Raw genomic sequence first — 14657 nt, 5'->3', positions numbered from 1 at the left:
TATAAAAGTAATATCCTAAGTACTGGAGGAGAAAGGGTACAGCCAGAAGACAATAAATGCAAATGTCTATATGAGAATGGGGTGGAGTGCAGCTAATTTAGTCATCTTCAGTAGTTGGTGTCTTAGCAAAATGTTATGAATGCAGTCCTTTGCAAGGCTGCTGACTTAGAAATATGGAAGTCTGACTTGCACATGGTCAGTAATCCAAAAAGCAGAACCTATTTCTGATCAAAAGTATTTTGGCCAGTTTTGTAACTCCTAAACTGCTTGAAGTAGATATGCCTGTGAGGTTTGCTGTTGCTGCTGGGGCTCGTTTGCTATTTAGTATTTCAACATTAGAACTTTGTAAAAACACCTCTGTGGCAGGGATTTTCCTATTTTCCTTTCGTATCCAATGCCTGAGGGTGACTGAAGCTTGCCCTCAGCGCCTTGCCAGTGCATTTCGTAGGTCAGTGCAGGCGTGACAGGGGAATTATGTTGCTTTGCCACAGTTGCGGAGGAGCTGGGGGGGAGGGATGGCGGGGTGGAGCTTAAGGTTTCTCCAGCGATTTTAGGAGCTCTCATGTGAACGTGCCGCTTCAGTGCCAGTTTTTTCAGAGAGTGCTGGAGAACCTTTCAGTTTGCCTTTCTTCCAGCCTAGTTGGATGATGATGCCTTTTTAATCTGCCAAGAAACAATTTAATGAATCTGCGTCCTAGTGTTTGGATTCAGTCATTTCTAGCTGCAACAGTTTCTCCTTTCAAACATTTGTGAGCTTTTTAAAGCTTTCCCAGACCTTGCTAATTAGTATCCACAGTGTGTTTTATTACCTCTGTAGGATTTTTTTTTTTTAAGAATGTGAAAAGAATGATCTATTTTAAAGTTTCTCCACATTATTCTTACTTGAAGTGTTGCAACTTGTTGTGATCTGGCAGAAAGAAAAGGATTCAAAGGACTTTAAGAGCAACTAGGATTAAAGAGGCATTAGCTGTAATGCTGGAGAGCCAGTATACAGAGTGAAGCACATCGTAACAAAAAACAGGTCAGCAGGTTCCTAATGGTTACTAATTGCAAACTAAGTGTATCAAAGCTAGAGCTATGCTCTGCATGCAGCACGGACTAGCCTTTGTTTGCTTCTGCAGGAGCATGTTTTAATTTCTGTTTGCTAATTGCTTTAATGTCCTTACTAGAACCGAGTCGTGTTGAAAAACTCCTACCGAGTGCCAGTTTTTTTTGTGGAAAAACTACTAAGCAAGTGCTACACTTCCTGTGTTTCTGTATCACTTTTTGATTCAGGACCAACTATTTTGCTGGTAGGCATGTTTAATTTGTTAACTATAAACATGCAGAAATAAGCACCACACATGCTTTGCCAAAATTTCATTTTCAGGAGGAAATAATGTAAAGAATATGCTTAAAGTATTAAGATTGTTTTGGCTGTTAGAACAATTGATTTATATGCTTTAAGACTGCGGCTATGATCAGCAACGTCCAAGACAAAAATGTTTTCAAATAGAGTGATTTGTCTAATAATGTATTTTGAGTATTTATGGCAACACAGGCAGTGAAAAGAGATGGACCTGAAAAATACTTATCATCCCGAAATGTTAATTTCATACAGTCTTGCTGCAGAGCTTTTCATTGACACTGTTTAAATCTGCAGTCTTCAGAAATCAAACTAAAAGAGCTGGAAATTGTACAGCAGGCACTGAGAATGATTGGAATCTTCTTTCATTCCCTTTCTTGATTGCAGTGACAGAAAATTTTGTTCCTAAGTGCCAAATTAATATTCACTGGCTTAATATCAGTTCTAAATATTGGTTTGTGTGGGTGATAGATGTGCAAAAGATAGTTTACTAAGTAGTGGCAGGACAGGAAATAAAATCAAATTAACAATAAATGTAATTTTGTTGTCCTTCCTGGCTATGATAAGTATACTGGTGTTTGGATACATCTTTGGTACTCTCACTGCCTGCAGGAGTAATCTTTGGGTGCTGAGACTCCACTTGAAATATTTAGGAATATAACTTAGTAGTCACAGTGTAGTTGATTTAATAGTGAAAGGCACTGGTTTCTTTTCTGCAGTCTTACAGCTATTATGCTAAAAGTTAAAATGCAGTCTTTATAGAAAAGAGAGTCTAACTATAAAAACTTGGAATGTTGCCCAAATTAATAGCTGCATAACTGAGTTATTTGCAGTCTTAGTACTATGGAAAAGGAATACAAGCAGAAGTTATTAAAATGTAGTTGAAGTATTTCTAATATGCACTGGTTAAAAAAAAGAAAAAAACAGCTTTAAAAGGTCCTAATCTTCCTAATTCTCTTAATGTAGACTTATTGAATATAGCTTAGGGTTGGAAAGTATTGAAGAAGCAAGTAAGTGCTGGTATAAGGTTTAGGGAAGTTGTATGTCAAAGGCAGGCATGTGTCAAATTTGGGTCACTCCAAAATTAGGTAAAAAATACATCTCCTACTGAATGAAAGTTTTCATAATGCTTTAGGTACTTAGCTCCAAACCAGGTGCATGCTGTAAAGTGGAGTATTTTTTTGTTCTTGGGCATAGGGTTTATGGCAGTCTTCTGTATTACATTCAGCTAGAGAAAGAGCTACAAAGTAAAACATTTTATCTATTTACTTTTCCCAGTGAACCTGGTAAGTGTATATTGATGAAACAGCTTTTGGGCTTTAATAAAGCCGAGCTTGTAAAATGGTGTTTTAATTTTAGGTACATATTTTGACATTTGGAATTCTTATCTCTGTTTTGGTAGAGTTGCTGCTTATTGCAACAGTTCTTAATCTAAACAAAATTACAAGAATTTAAACTTCAGACCTAAAAGCTGCCTACAATAAATCAACAAAGTGTCCTCAATAGTTGCTTCAAATTTGCCTTCAAAATTTTTTTTGTACATGATCAATAGTTAAATGGACAGTTTGGAAATTTGAATAAAACTTGAGATATTTTGTGTTTAGTCATAAATTTCAGGCCAAGCAATATGTTTTCATATGTGTTAGTTCACAAATACTAGTCCTATATTAACTTGTGGAGTTCAGTAAAGTTCTGCTAGTTTTGTCAATGCTCAGTTTATTTATGTTGCAGTTGTAGCAAATCAGCACATATTTTTAATCAATGAAAACTGTCATTTCCAAGGTGATTGTCTGCAATGAGAGAAAAACAGTATTTGTTATTTTTCTCAAACAAAGAAGTTGTTCAAATCAACAAAGCTAATTTGAAAAATTCTATTTATTCTTGAACATCTAGTGTGAATTTTCAGGATGAAAAATTTATTTAGAAGTACAATACCTCTCAGACATTGCCATTTACTCCTTGTCTTGTGAAAGTTTTTGCTGTAAAATTTGGTCTCATAACAGCAATCTCTTTTCTTTCTATCTTTGCAGCTATTTTGGAAAGAACTATGGTTTAGAGTTTCCCATGTTAGCCATGGATGTAGCACTTTCTCCCATGAGAACACAAGAACTGGATCCCATGCCATCTGATGCATCTCCCATGCTCATAAACATGACTCCTACAGTGGAACAAGATGGGGAAGAGGATGTCATGAAGGAGCTTGATTCTGGCCAGCAGTATGAAAAGCCACCTCCTCTACACACTGGGGCAGATTGGAAGATTGTTCTCCACTTGCCAGAGATTGAGACCTGGCTTCGGATGACGTCTGAAAGAGTCAGGGATCTGACCTACTCTGTCCAGCAGGACTCGGATAGCAAGCATGTGGATGTCCATCTAGTACAGCTGAAGGTAGGATGAATTTTATACTGCAGACTTTTCAGTGAAGGTCATTTGCTCAACTCTGCTACTAGTAAAGTAAAAAAAAAAAAAAAAAAAGGCTTTTCATAACTGCCATAGCATGTCTGACAGCCTGTGTTAAGAAGTGAATTAAATACTTTTCAGGGAGCTAATAGGTACCATATCATTCTCAGATTTTTTTGCAAAATTATTTACTCATCACTTAATTCAATGGTCACAACCATATTAATGAACATGTTCACATTTGAAGAGCAGCTAACACACTAACAGTAACCTGACCAGAGATCTCAGAAGTGCCCAGAAATATTTCCACAGATTTGAATGGACTTCAGTACCTAAAACTCCCAAATTTGTGTCCCAATAAGCATGGCCGCTCATTTGAAAACTAAGCAAGTTTCAGAAGCAGTAGGGTAGAAAGGTGGTCTAATATCTGGCCTTTCAGTCATGTAAAGCTTACACTGGAGATTGAGCTCAGGTGGAACTACATACAGAATGGTAAATGTGTAGATTTTTTTTCAGAACTGAGTCTTGGTAAGAAATATGAATTGGTAAGATTCAAGCAGTCACAGCCAGTAGATCAACCTTTTTTTTTTTCCCCAGCAACAAAACGCATTAGCAAGACTGGACTTTGTCCCCCCAAAATCTACATTTTGTGTAAACTAAAAGAGCACCAATCTCCTTTCCCCCAACCTGTCAAGTGAACACAAGTATCTTTAAACAATTATCTCTGTCTTGTTCCCAGATTTAAATTTCGGTGTTGAATCTTGAAAGATATTAAGGAAATTCAAGGTGAAATTCAAATAAATAGTGTCTGGGACTCTATGTGTACTTTCATTTGCATGGCTTGGTTTGCTGCAGCAGATGAAGCATGCTTTTGAAGGCAGCAAACAATCTCCAAAAATAGCAGGCACTTATCTCTTCAGACTGAGCTGTCTTCAGAGTTGCATTCTGAGACCTGTTTATGTGAACATAGTCTTCCTTCATACTCAGTGTGATGGTATTTTATTTGTATTTATTTTAGGCCTGGAGCTGTAGGCTCTCTTAAAATACAACTCTGTGTAGTAGTGCTAACCATAGAGCAATTGTACTGTAATCAAATAGAGACCTGATCATGAGTTTTTTATGGTCCCACTGTTTTTCTGAAAAAATTGGGGTAGACATTGCCAGCTTCTGATGACATAAAGGACTACGTCCACAATGTGCAGTAGGTTTTTAGCAAGTATGCCTAAAAAGTATTTCTGCAGGCAGACATACCAAATCTTCCTGGATTCGGTGCCTGTTTTGATCTGGAATTGCTTGTGGCCATATTAGTGCAGCGCTGAGCTGAATCTAAAGGGCTGTGGAGCTTGTGGATGGTATTTGCACACAGCTTTGGCCTGTCTCAGAGCACAAGCAGAATTAATTTGTGCCTGCTTATGAAATGAGAATATTCTGTACATATAACTCACCCTCATACGTCCACTACAATTTTTCTTTCCAAATGGAAATCAGTGAATGAAGAGCATTCCTCATGGTTTTCTCCTTTTTAGAATTTATTTGTGAAGTTGCAAGAGTCAATGGTATTTCTTAACATACTTTCCTAAGGTTTTTTTCCATGTAAGTAATTGCTGTAGCACCTGGGGAATGTTTGGGACTAGGAAGAAATCTGGTTTAATGCAACTGTAGATAAGGACAAAAGAATAACATGAAGGAATCTCAATTATCTGCAAGTATCTGGCTCATCAGCCTGGAGGGGCCTGTCATTGAGGCTGTCAAATATTCTGTGTACAGACCCTGGCCTCACAGGGAAGTGCTCTTTTCCTGTGTGTTTATACACCTGTGTATCTGTGTCTGTACATGATAATGACTTGTGTATGAAGATATTTTTAAAATATTTGATATATTTTTAATTTTCTCACAAAGTAATGTAAAAAGAAAAAGCTTTCAAAAACTTCTGAAGTAGTAGTAAAAAAATGCAGCAGTCTTAAACATATTAGGAATACAGAGCTTCTGTAACCTGCTTACCTTTTAGCCTGTATACAGAAAAAAAAGAAATAAGACTGTAAAAGCAAGTGTTGTGGCTTTTATTCAGACTTTTGATATATTTTAAGTTGTTTACCCTTGTATTGTCTTGCATTATATAACTTAATGAAAACTGGCTAAGCAAAAAACCCAAACCATAACCTCATATAGATCCTCTTTTTTTTATTTCTTCTGTGCTCTGTTAATTCTCCTTGAGGGGCTCCTTCCAACTGATCTGGGTCCTTCTGAAATTGTTGTGCCCAGGCTGGACACAGGGCTCAATGTGAAGCTTCACCATTACTGAGTAGACTGGAAAAAGTATTTCACATGTCTTTCAAACAATACATACCAGTTTAGTTAATTTTCTTTTTTCACAACAGCAGGAGATGTTTGATTCACATTCAGCTTGTGATTTACTGTAACTCCCAAAATACTCTGCTCACTATGGGTTTTTCACCTCTCTCTCTTATCCATTTTATCTGTGAAATTTTACATGTAGGATTTTACTTGTGTCCATTTCTTTTTTTTTTTTTTTTTTTTTTTTTTTTTTTTTTTTTTTTTTTTTTTGGTCTTCCATTTCTCAGGTGTGTCTGTGACTTTTTCAGTTCCAAATCTGTCTTCTGGTATGTTTGAAGTATGTGAAGTATCTCCTACAAGCACACATATTGTTGTCATCTGCAAATTTAAGAAGCCTTCTCTCTACTCTTTTGTCCAAATCATCAAGACAATAATGAATTATAAAGACTCAGGATAAAAGTCTGTAACATAATAGAATATTATGGTTCTGAATAGAACTTTTGAACTGCAAATGTAGGAGTAAGGCAAACAATTTTTCATTTTCTCATAGTTTGTTTTCCTCAGCCAAGAGAGTTCCAATTCCATTTTCATGCAGCTTTCTATTAATTTTGGATGCTTAAAGTTGATTTCCTCCTTCTGCCTGTCAGTTGGCTTGTGGTGACAGGGCTGGTTTGAGGATCTAGGCCATAGCAGACTTTTTATGTTATTCCTTGGAAAAATTGCTCGGCAAACAGGTCATCTTTTTCTCTTGTGAATATTCGCTCTGTATCCCTGTTGCAGATCTGTCTGTGCTTCTGCTCTTTCTGTAATCAAGACCATTGTTTCTTTTTCGTGGCTTGTTCCCTGGTGATTTTGGTGTTTGCTGCCAGTCTCTTTTCATGCTACAAGACTCAGGGCTTTACTAGCCACTACTGATTCATTGAAAATACTTGTTTCTCTCACTTTTGCAATGCCCTTTCTCAGAACTAGCTATGCAGCATGAGTGGGAGGCTTGTCTTACGTAGTCCCTTGGGAAATTTCCTGGAAAGCTCAGCTTCACATGAGTGCTTCAGTAAGCTAGATGCATGAATCATAACTCTCCAGGGTCTGGAATGCCTTATATTAGTCATTTATCTGGTCATCACTCTTAAGCTGTACTAAGATGCATTTACGTCTCTCTAACACATTCACTGTAGCTGTTACCAATTGCAAATATTTGTAAAAGAGATGAAAAAAATTATGGTTTTACTACAAGCAAATCTAAAAGTGCTTTCTGTCCTTGTATTGTGTTAACCTGCTGAGATGCTTTTGTGATCCATTTAGCTTTTTTATTCTGAATAAAATATGCTTGCTTTTACAGCAATTTCTTTCTTGGAATCCTCCTGAGGTCTAACTTGGATTCAAGTCCCATTCTTCTGCTTTACTTTACGTCCCTTAACCCTCTCAGGAAAGGATCTAGTGTTTCAACGCATTGATTACTGCTTTCTATCTTTTGGCAAAAACTGTCATTTTGGGTGATCTAATATAATCTTCTGTATTTGAGATGTCTGTTAGCTTCTAATTGTGGAGTAAAGCACTCCACCCCTGCTTTGTGACTTAAATGTCTGAACCATATATTACGTATTTACATAAAACCAAACACATTTTATGCTATGATAGTGTCTTTAGATCTTTGTGGACCACTGATCTTTTCTCTCTTTCCAAGTAGAGACACTTTAGTCATCTTTTTCCCGAATACCTGGGTCAGCCTCAAACATCTCTTGACTGGATTTTTCTTCTTTCCTCCTGACTCCTAAAACAAAATTTTAATGAACTTTGGGTAGAGATCAAATATCATGTAACCATTATCCTTTTGCTATCTCTGTTTCCACTTTTTTGTGGGCCAAAGAATTTTTAGTTGCTTTTCTCCTTGTACTTAAATCCTGGATAAGAGAAGAGTGTAAGTAATTATCAGAGAAAGATATTAAAGGGTCTTAGTTTCTAATATATCTGCAGTTAGATACAAGTTATTTCTTTTCTCATTCCATTACAAGCATTTTGAAAAAATGTAAAACCAGGGTACTGTAGGTGTCTTTCCCTCTCATCCCCTCCTCTTGAATTCAGTAGGGTTTTATTGAATAAAGAGTATTAAATATTGCTGGTTTTATTGAATAAATACTGAAGAGTGGACCAAATTACTTTTCTGAGCACTTTTCAACTTTTCTTTTCCTATATCAGTTCCTTTCAAGAGCAAAAATCAGTTTGGTTTTTTTTTTTTCAGATGTTAAAATAAGTCACTTTGGAACTCAGAATGTTTGTCATAATCTGTAAAAGGACTTATTCAATGCTAGCAGCACTGCTGAAGTACCTCATCTACCGCATGTCTTTCTGTAACATTAGAAACAGGGCTTTTCTTTCTTCTCACCTTTGGTTTGATGACTCTCAATGGCTTTATTACTCTGAGGCTTGTGACAACAAACCTTGCTGCTGCAGTTGTACAGCTTTTCAGCTGCGCTATCTAAACCACCTTTAAGTGCACAGATGAAGTTTTCTAGAGTCTGAATCTCTAGACTGTAGAGACAACTGTGTATTATAAGAGAACTTGGAGAAGCATTAAGCCTCCTCGTGTTACCATAACGTAATTGATATTTTACAAATGATCACAGAAGATGTTATTGGCGGTCTTTACAGAAGGTTGTATAGGTGAAGTTCCTAGTGGAAATACTGTTTGGACTGCTTTCTCTTGACACAAGAGATAACCATTATACTCAACTGGTGAAAAGAAAACCTTAATTGGAGAGGTTGACTGCAACTTTGTTCAGCTGTTTTGCTTGCTGGCAAGATATGATGCTGATCCTTCAAGTGAAAGGTTGCTATGCAGATTTATGAGAGTTGTTATTGAAAAGGAGGTGAAGGGAAATAATGACTCAAATTCACAGAGATGTTTCTCAGAAGACTTCTGGGTGTGCTTAACAGTTATGTTTCATGAAACAAATTTCTCTGACAAATAGTTTTATACCTTCCACGTGTGAGTGTTAATATGAGTGCCTATAAAAGTAGACATTTGACTATAAACTGTGACCTGTAGCTCAATGGAGACAACTTAAACACATACTATTTTATTTAGGTCTGAGGATCAACAAGTTGTTGCACATCAATTTGTGGAACTGTTGTTATTTGCAGAGAGTCTCAGGTCTAGAAAATAGGTTGAGAACCAGTAATATGGTAATTTTTTGATTTTGGCACTATTAACAATCCTGTACCAAGAAGTCACCTTAAGTTGCATATGAAATAAAATTAGTGTAAACATCATTGAAATGCAATTCAGATAACAAAACCAAACATTTAAGGGTTGTCTGTGCAATATGGTATCGCCACCCTGAAATATGATTTTCAGTTTTTGAGAACTATTTTAGATTGTCTATAGCTAGAGGACAGAATGTGCACCCCAAAACCTCCTAAAATGAAAGTGGACTATAACCACAGGGAAAATGTAACTTCTTTCACACTGAACTAGTTAACATGTCCTAAATGTGTAGGACTGCATCTCAAAGGGACTCTCTTAAACTAATGATATTTGACAAATTTCAGTCTCCTTAATCCTGTTAAAGCTGTAAACTTGTCTGAGAAAATTAAGCTGAAAAGTTTAAAGTTTGAAGGAGCTTGAATGTTTCAGTTGAATGCTGAGGGGGATGGAAAATATTCTCCATGCTATCAACAAACATAAGTAAAACCAAAATTACTGAAGAATTTTTTAAAGAGCATTTTCTTGACAAAGTTGAGGTTTTGGTCTCCAATGCAGATTTGAAGCAATTAAAAAATGATTCAGAATCTTCAAACTCCTTGTTAACTTTAAATATAAAAAAGAAAATGCTAACTGCAACTGTATTGCAGACTCACAGTTCTGAGTATCAGGATTTCTTTACCGCAAATTTGGTAAGAAAACTTTAGTTCCTGGTTCTTTATGTAACATATGGGATATTTTTGTGTTAGATTATTTCAAGGAAAATAGATACAAAATAACTTTGCTCTTATGTCCGTTCCCCCCCCCCCCAATCCAACCCAAAATCTCATCTGATGACAGGTCATGTTTGTGAAGCACTTAAACACCAAACAAATAGTAATTTCTCTATAATAATATCATGTATTACACTGCTTTTTATGCATAGTAATTCCAAAGATTTGACAGTCTTTTTAGATTACAATCTAAGCAACTGCAGACTGCAGATGCGACTTGTTCTTTTTTTTTTTCTTTTCTTTTTTCTTTTTTTTTTTTTAAGCCAAGAGGCTTTATACAAATTCAACATAGGCAGAAATATGCTACCTGCCTGGCTGCAAATAAAAATGAAGTTTGCTTATGGAAGTATGGTGAAAGACTAGATAATAAATACATTTATCTATATGGAACATTGCCAGAGAAATAGATTTATATAAACATGTAAAATATGTTTATATTACACTGGTATTGGTGAAATGCTTTTTTTTTTTTTTTTTGAGGGAAGGGTTAGGGTGAAGAGCACATTCTAGCTAAGCCTCTAGTCAAACACTAAATTTATTGTGCACTTATCCCAACAACCTCAGTGGGGCAACTGTATATGCCTTAATTTGCCTAGCATTTAACCAATGGGTAATAGGATTTATTTGGATAAAAACAGATTTGCTGTGGATATTTTTTTTAAACTGTTCGTAGGATCTACCATATTACTTACATTCAAGTTATTTTTCAGACCAAATATATTATGCACTCCAAAAATGTCAGGCATTCATAAGGAACTCTACAGGAGGAGATGATATATAATAATATATATTTATAATGCTATAATGATAGCTTGATACATCTATATATTGGCAGAACATATCTGCTATATGTATAGTTCTGTGCTTTGTAAACACAAGATTTCATACACAATTTAAAGGAAGTAATTGGTTGGTTAAGAGGTTGTATTCTTATTTGGTTTGCCTCTGAAGAGCTTGGTGGAATCACAGCATTCAGTAGGGCAGTTGAGTGTAAATGCTGGTAGATACAGATTAACCCTTCTGAGGCTGGGTTTTGCAGGGGCTACCCTTTACTTACAGTCCAGGCTTGAACATCAAACATCTGGGTTTATTAGCTTTTCTTATTTTCTGAGTAGTTGAATGTACCTATATTTTTTTTACTTTTTAAGTTTTCCTCTGTGCCCTGAGCATATTTCCCTGTTTTGGAAAAAAGCCAGAATGGCAAACATGGCGTACCAGAAATAAATCCATGTTTCTCAAACTCTATCTGGTCAAGCAATCACATTGTTTAGAAGCCTTCCAACTTGTATGTCATTTCTACAGTCTTGCTGATATTGATGTTTTTAAGGAAAAAGATATGACTTGCTAACCACACCTTAACATGCTTTACTACAATAACACCACGCTTATAAAAGTCACCTTTGTTTTGTAGCTTTTAGGCTAAATTCTCTTCTGCCTGAGGGGAGCAAACCCACTTTTTTTTTCACATCCCTCAAAAATTGTCCTAATCCCTTGGCTACACATTATCAAACATAAACAGAGACTAATGCTCTATTCTACACAGAGTGCAATCCTGGAGGTGTTAGGCAAAATGTGTGCTCACCTACCAGGTCAGTGCCTTCAAGGATGAAAATGATGATCAAGTGAATGTCAAGTTTCTAGGTACTTAGGTTTAGAAATTAGGTGCAAAGTTGCCCAGACTTGCCAGGACTGTTGGTAGTGTGAGCTCAGAAATGCGAAATTTTAGGCAGCTGGAAACTTTTAATGGAATGAGCAACAGAGGTATACCTGTGGTATTTAGATATCTATGAGCTAAATGGCAACTGAGCAAGATGATTCAGGACTGCATTGTTGCCTACCTTCTGTCCTAATGTTTATTCTGCTCTGACCACTAAAGTCTGTTAAGAATGCATTCTTGAAGGCCCAATCTTAAGTTCCTAATGGAAACCCCCCCCCCAACTGTTCCGATTGCTTATAACATTTCTCAGTAAATACATGAATGCATTAGATTACTGCTAGTTATATATTATTGTCAGTGCTGAAAGAGTTTTTGGTGTTACAAATATTTTATACTAATTGAGTATCTGTTAAGCCTATGTAGGCTTTTACATGTTTTTAACTTTGAGTACCTGAGTATTGCTAGTGACTGTATTGGTTTATTAATATTCAGACAATCTGTTTTTCAACAGTAACCTTAGAAAAAACAATAAACACCAATATTTGTAACCTAATTTTAAATTATGATCTAGTGTAGTTGTAGATAATACTGCAATTTTGAAATTAAATTTTATATCTTTAATGTTTAGTTAATGCACATCGAGAATTATTTTTTTTTAAAGCATATAATGGTAGGTTAAGAGAACACTTTTAAAAATTTAGGTGGATTTAAACTGTGCCATTCAGCCTAATAGGAAAAAAAAACAACTTTCCCCCTCTCCTGCTGGTATTGTTCAGTCTGTGCAAATACAATGAAGTAAAACTGATTTTCTTTCTCTGTAAGTATTTAGTAAACAAGTAAACAAGCCCATATTTATGCAAGCCCACTGTCCTCTAATTGTCTGCTAGGGTGCCATAGGAGACATAGTATGAACACAGAAAGAGCATACATACTTTACTGGAGATTCAGTTGCCTTTGAAAGCAAGCTGGTTGTTATTTGAGGGATCATATTAAGATGGCTGCTGGTTAGAATATAATAAGAGGATGAAAGAATTGGGAGCTAATAAAAAGAAGAAAAAAAGGAGAAACAAGAAGAAAATCCCATCTGTTGTGATATAATTTCTGAGTAGAAAAGTGAGAACTACTTGGTCAGTCTGGCGTTAGTTATCTATGTATCAAGGGAATAAAAGTAGCTAAGAGCTAGAAAGGACTTAACTGCTAACTCCAGTAATAATGGAGGATCTGGCTTGCATAATTTATCAGGATAAATGAATAAATAATAAATGTTACAGACTGTGCTGGACCCTTTTTAAGCTTGGACTTTCTAGAAGAGCAGGGAAAGGATACCAACAAAAATGATTGGAATTACTGCTCTTGTGACAAAGGGACTTTTGAATATTCCTTGGAATGGTAGAAGACACCAGCACTGGATATCCCTTCTGGGCTTGGGCAAAAGAGATTTTAAAAAAGAAAAAAAAAAAAAGAAAAAAAGAAGGCATAGGTTACCTAATGACTCATTTGGGGTCCATATGCATGGCCTTTGGAAAGGAATTGTGAACAATGTGTGGAGCTTCTAAGCCCTCCCCTGAATGCAAGGGTACAGATTGAACAGCTCTTTAAATCAGCTTGAGTTTCTTCAAAGCAAACCAGTAAGGATACACTGAGCAAAAGTACTGCAACCTGTGACATTCCCTCCAAGGGAGTGCTCTTGTTGCAAAGGTAGAGATGCATTCATTAGTCTGAGCAATGTATTTGGACATAGAAGGGCGATACGTAGTTCACGGTTGTGTAGATATTAAGAGTAGAGTAGCATCTGCAATGCTATGGAGGTCTTAAGGTTGTCCTGAAATAGACATTGGGATGATTCAGCAGTCAGAAGACTCAGGAGAAGAAAGGTGAACATTTGCTTGTGAAAAGGGAATTGGAGCTCTAAGATGAGGAATAAAGTGGGTGTTTTACCATTCTCAGTTTCTTAATCTAGTTCTAAAAATAAAACCTCTGCAAAATCTCACTCATTTGGTTATCTACACTTTTGAAATATATACTTATTCCAGAATTTCTGGTTTAGATCTCAGCAATACATGAATGCATGTAAGTGCGCTCTGACCAAATATAATTATTATTTCTCCCTCTTCTCACTTCACATTGCTACATTAAAATATGCTAATACAGGCTTTAGAAAATGAGCTAATGTACTCCACCAATGGTCTCTGGAGAAATATTAAAGTAAATATCAAATTCCAGCACAGATGTTACCTATTACAGTCTTCTCTAGTCTGTATCCTAATCTGACTCAAACACAAATGTTTGCTGGATATAAAGATGTAATGATGTAAATAATTTTCAGTATGATGAAAAAATTTTGTATGTTAAGTCATCATGCAAATTAATTAACCAAAACATTTGCTGAGGGAATGTATTTTGTTGTTTAGTATACATATATGTGATGATAATAACACCTAGTGATGTCCAGATTTGCTGGAAAAAACTAAATAAATACTATTTCAATGGTATGAGTAAAATTTAGTAACGTCAACTTTTAAAATTAAAGGTCATTGACACTATATCATTATTTTTATTTGAAAGTAAGGATGCCAATAGGAATTTTTATTAAGGTAGCTGTGACTTGGTTGAAAGAATTTATTTTATAAATATATATGTATGCATGTAAATACATATCTATGTGTATGTGTGCATAAACAAAAGCATACACACAAAAAGCAGTGCCACATAAATCCTCCTAGTGATTTTTTTCTTGAGGATTTGTTTGAGTCTATATGTAGTTTAGAAGGTAGGATATTATCATGTTTTATAAGTCATCTAGTTCTGATCCGCATTGTGAACTTTATGTTTACAGATGTTTTCTTGCTTTGCATATTTCAGTAGGCTTTGTGGACATATTTCTTATTAGTCATACTGGCAGGGTTTGGTGCTTTTTCAATTTATAATTCCATGTCACATAATAGATATCTAAAAACTATAATATGGCATAAGGGAGCAGTCAAA

At 35.7% G+C, this 14657-nt stretch overlaps 1 protein-coding gene across 2 annotated transcripts in view; it reads left to right on the top strand.

Moving 5' to 3' along the window:
* Window positions 1–622: 622 nt before the first annotated feature.
* The window catches only part of AKAP6 (A-kinase anchoring protein 6), a 236655-nt gene continuing 222620 nt past the window's right edge, over window positions 623–14657 (top strand). For both annotated transcript variants that reach the window (XM_075030308.1, XM_075030307.1), the window contains exons 1-2: window positions 623–1021; window positions 3376–3733. In XM_075030308.1, the coding sequence (XP_074886409.1) occupies window positions 3410–3733 (324 nt within the window). In that variant the 5' untranslated portion in view covers window positions 623–1021; window positions 3376–3409. The remainder of the gene's footprint in view (window positions 1022–3375; window positions 3734–14657) is intronic.

This window comes from Buteo buteo, chromosome 6 (genome assembly GCF_964188355.1).
Source record: "Buteo buteo chromosome 6, bButBut1.hap1.1, whole genome shotgun sequence".
In the NCBI taxonomy this organism is placed as follows: Eukaryota; Metazoa; Chordata; class Aves; order Accipitriformes; family Accipitridae; genus Buteo; species Buteo buteo.
This window is presented reverse-complemented; position numbering and strand designations above follow the sequence as displayed.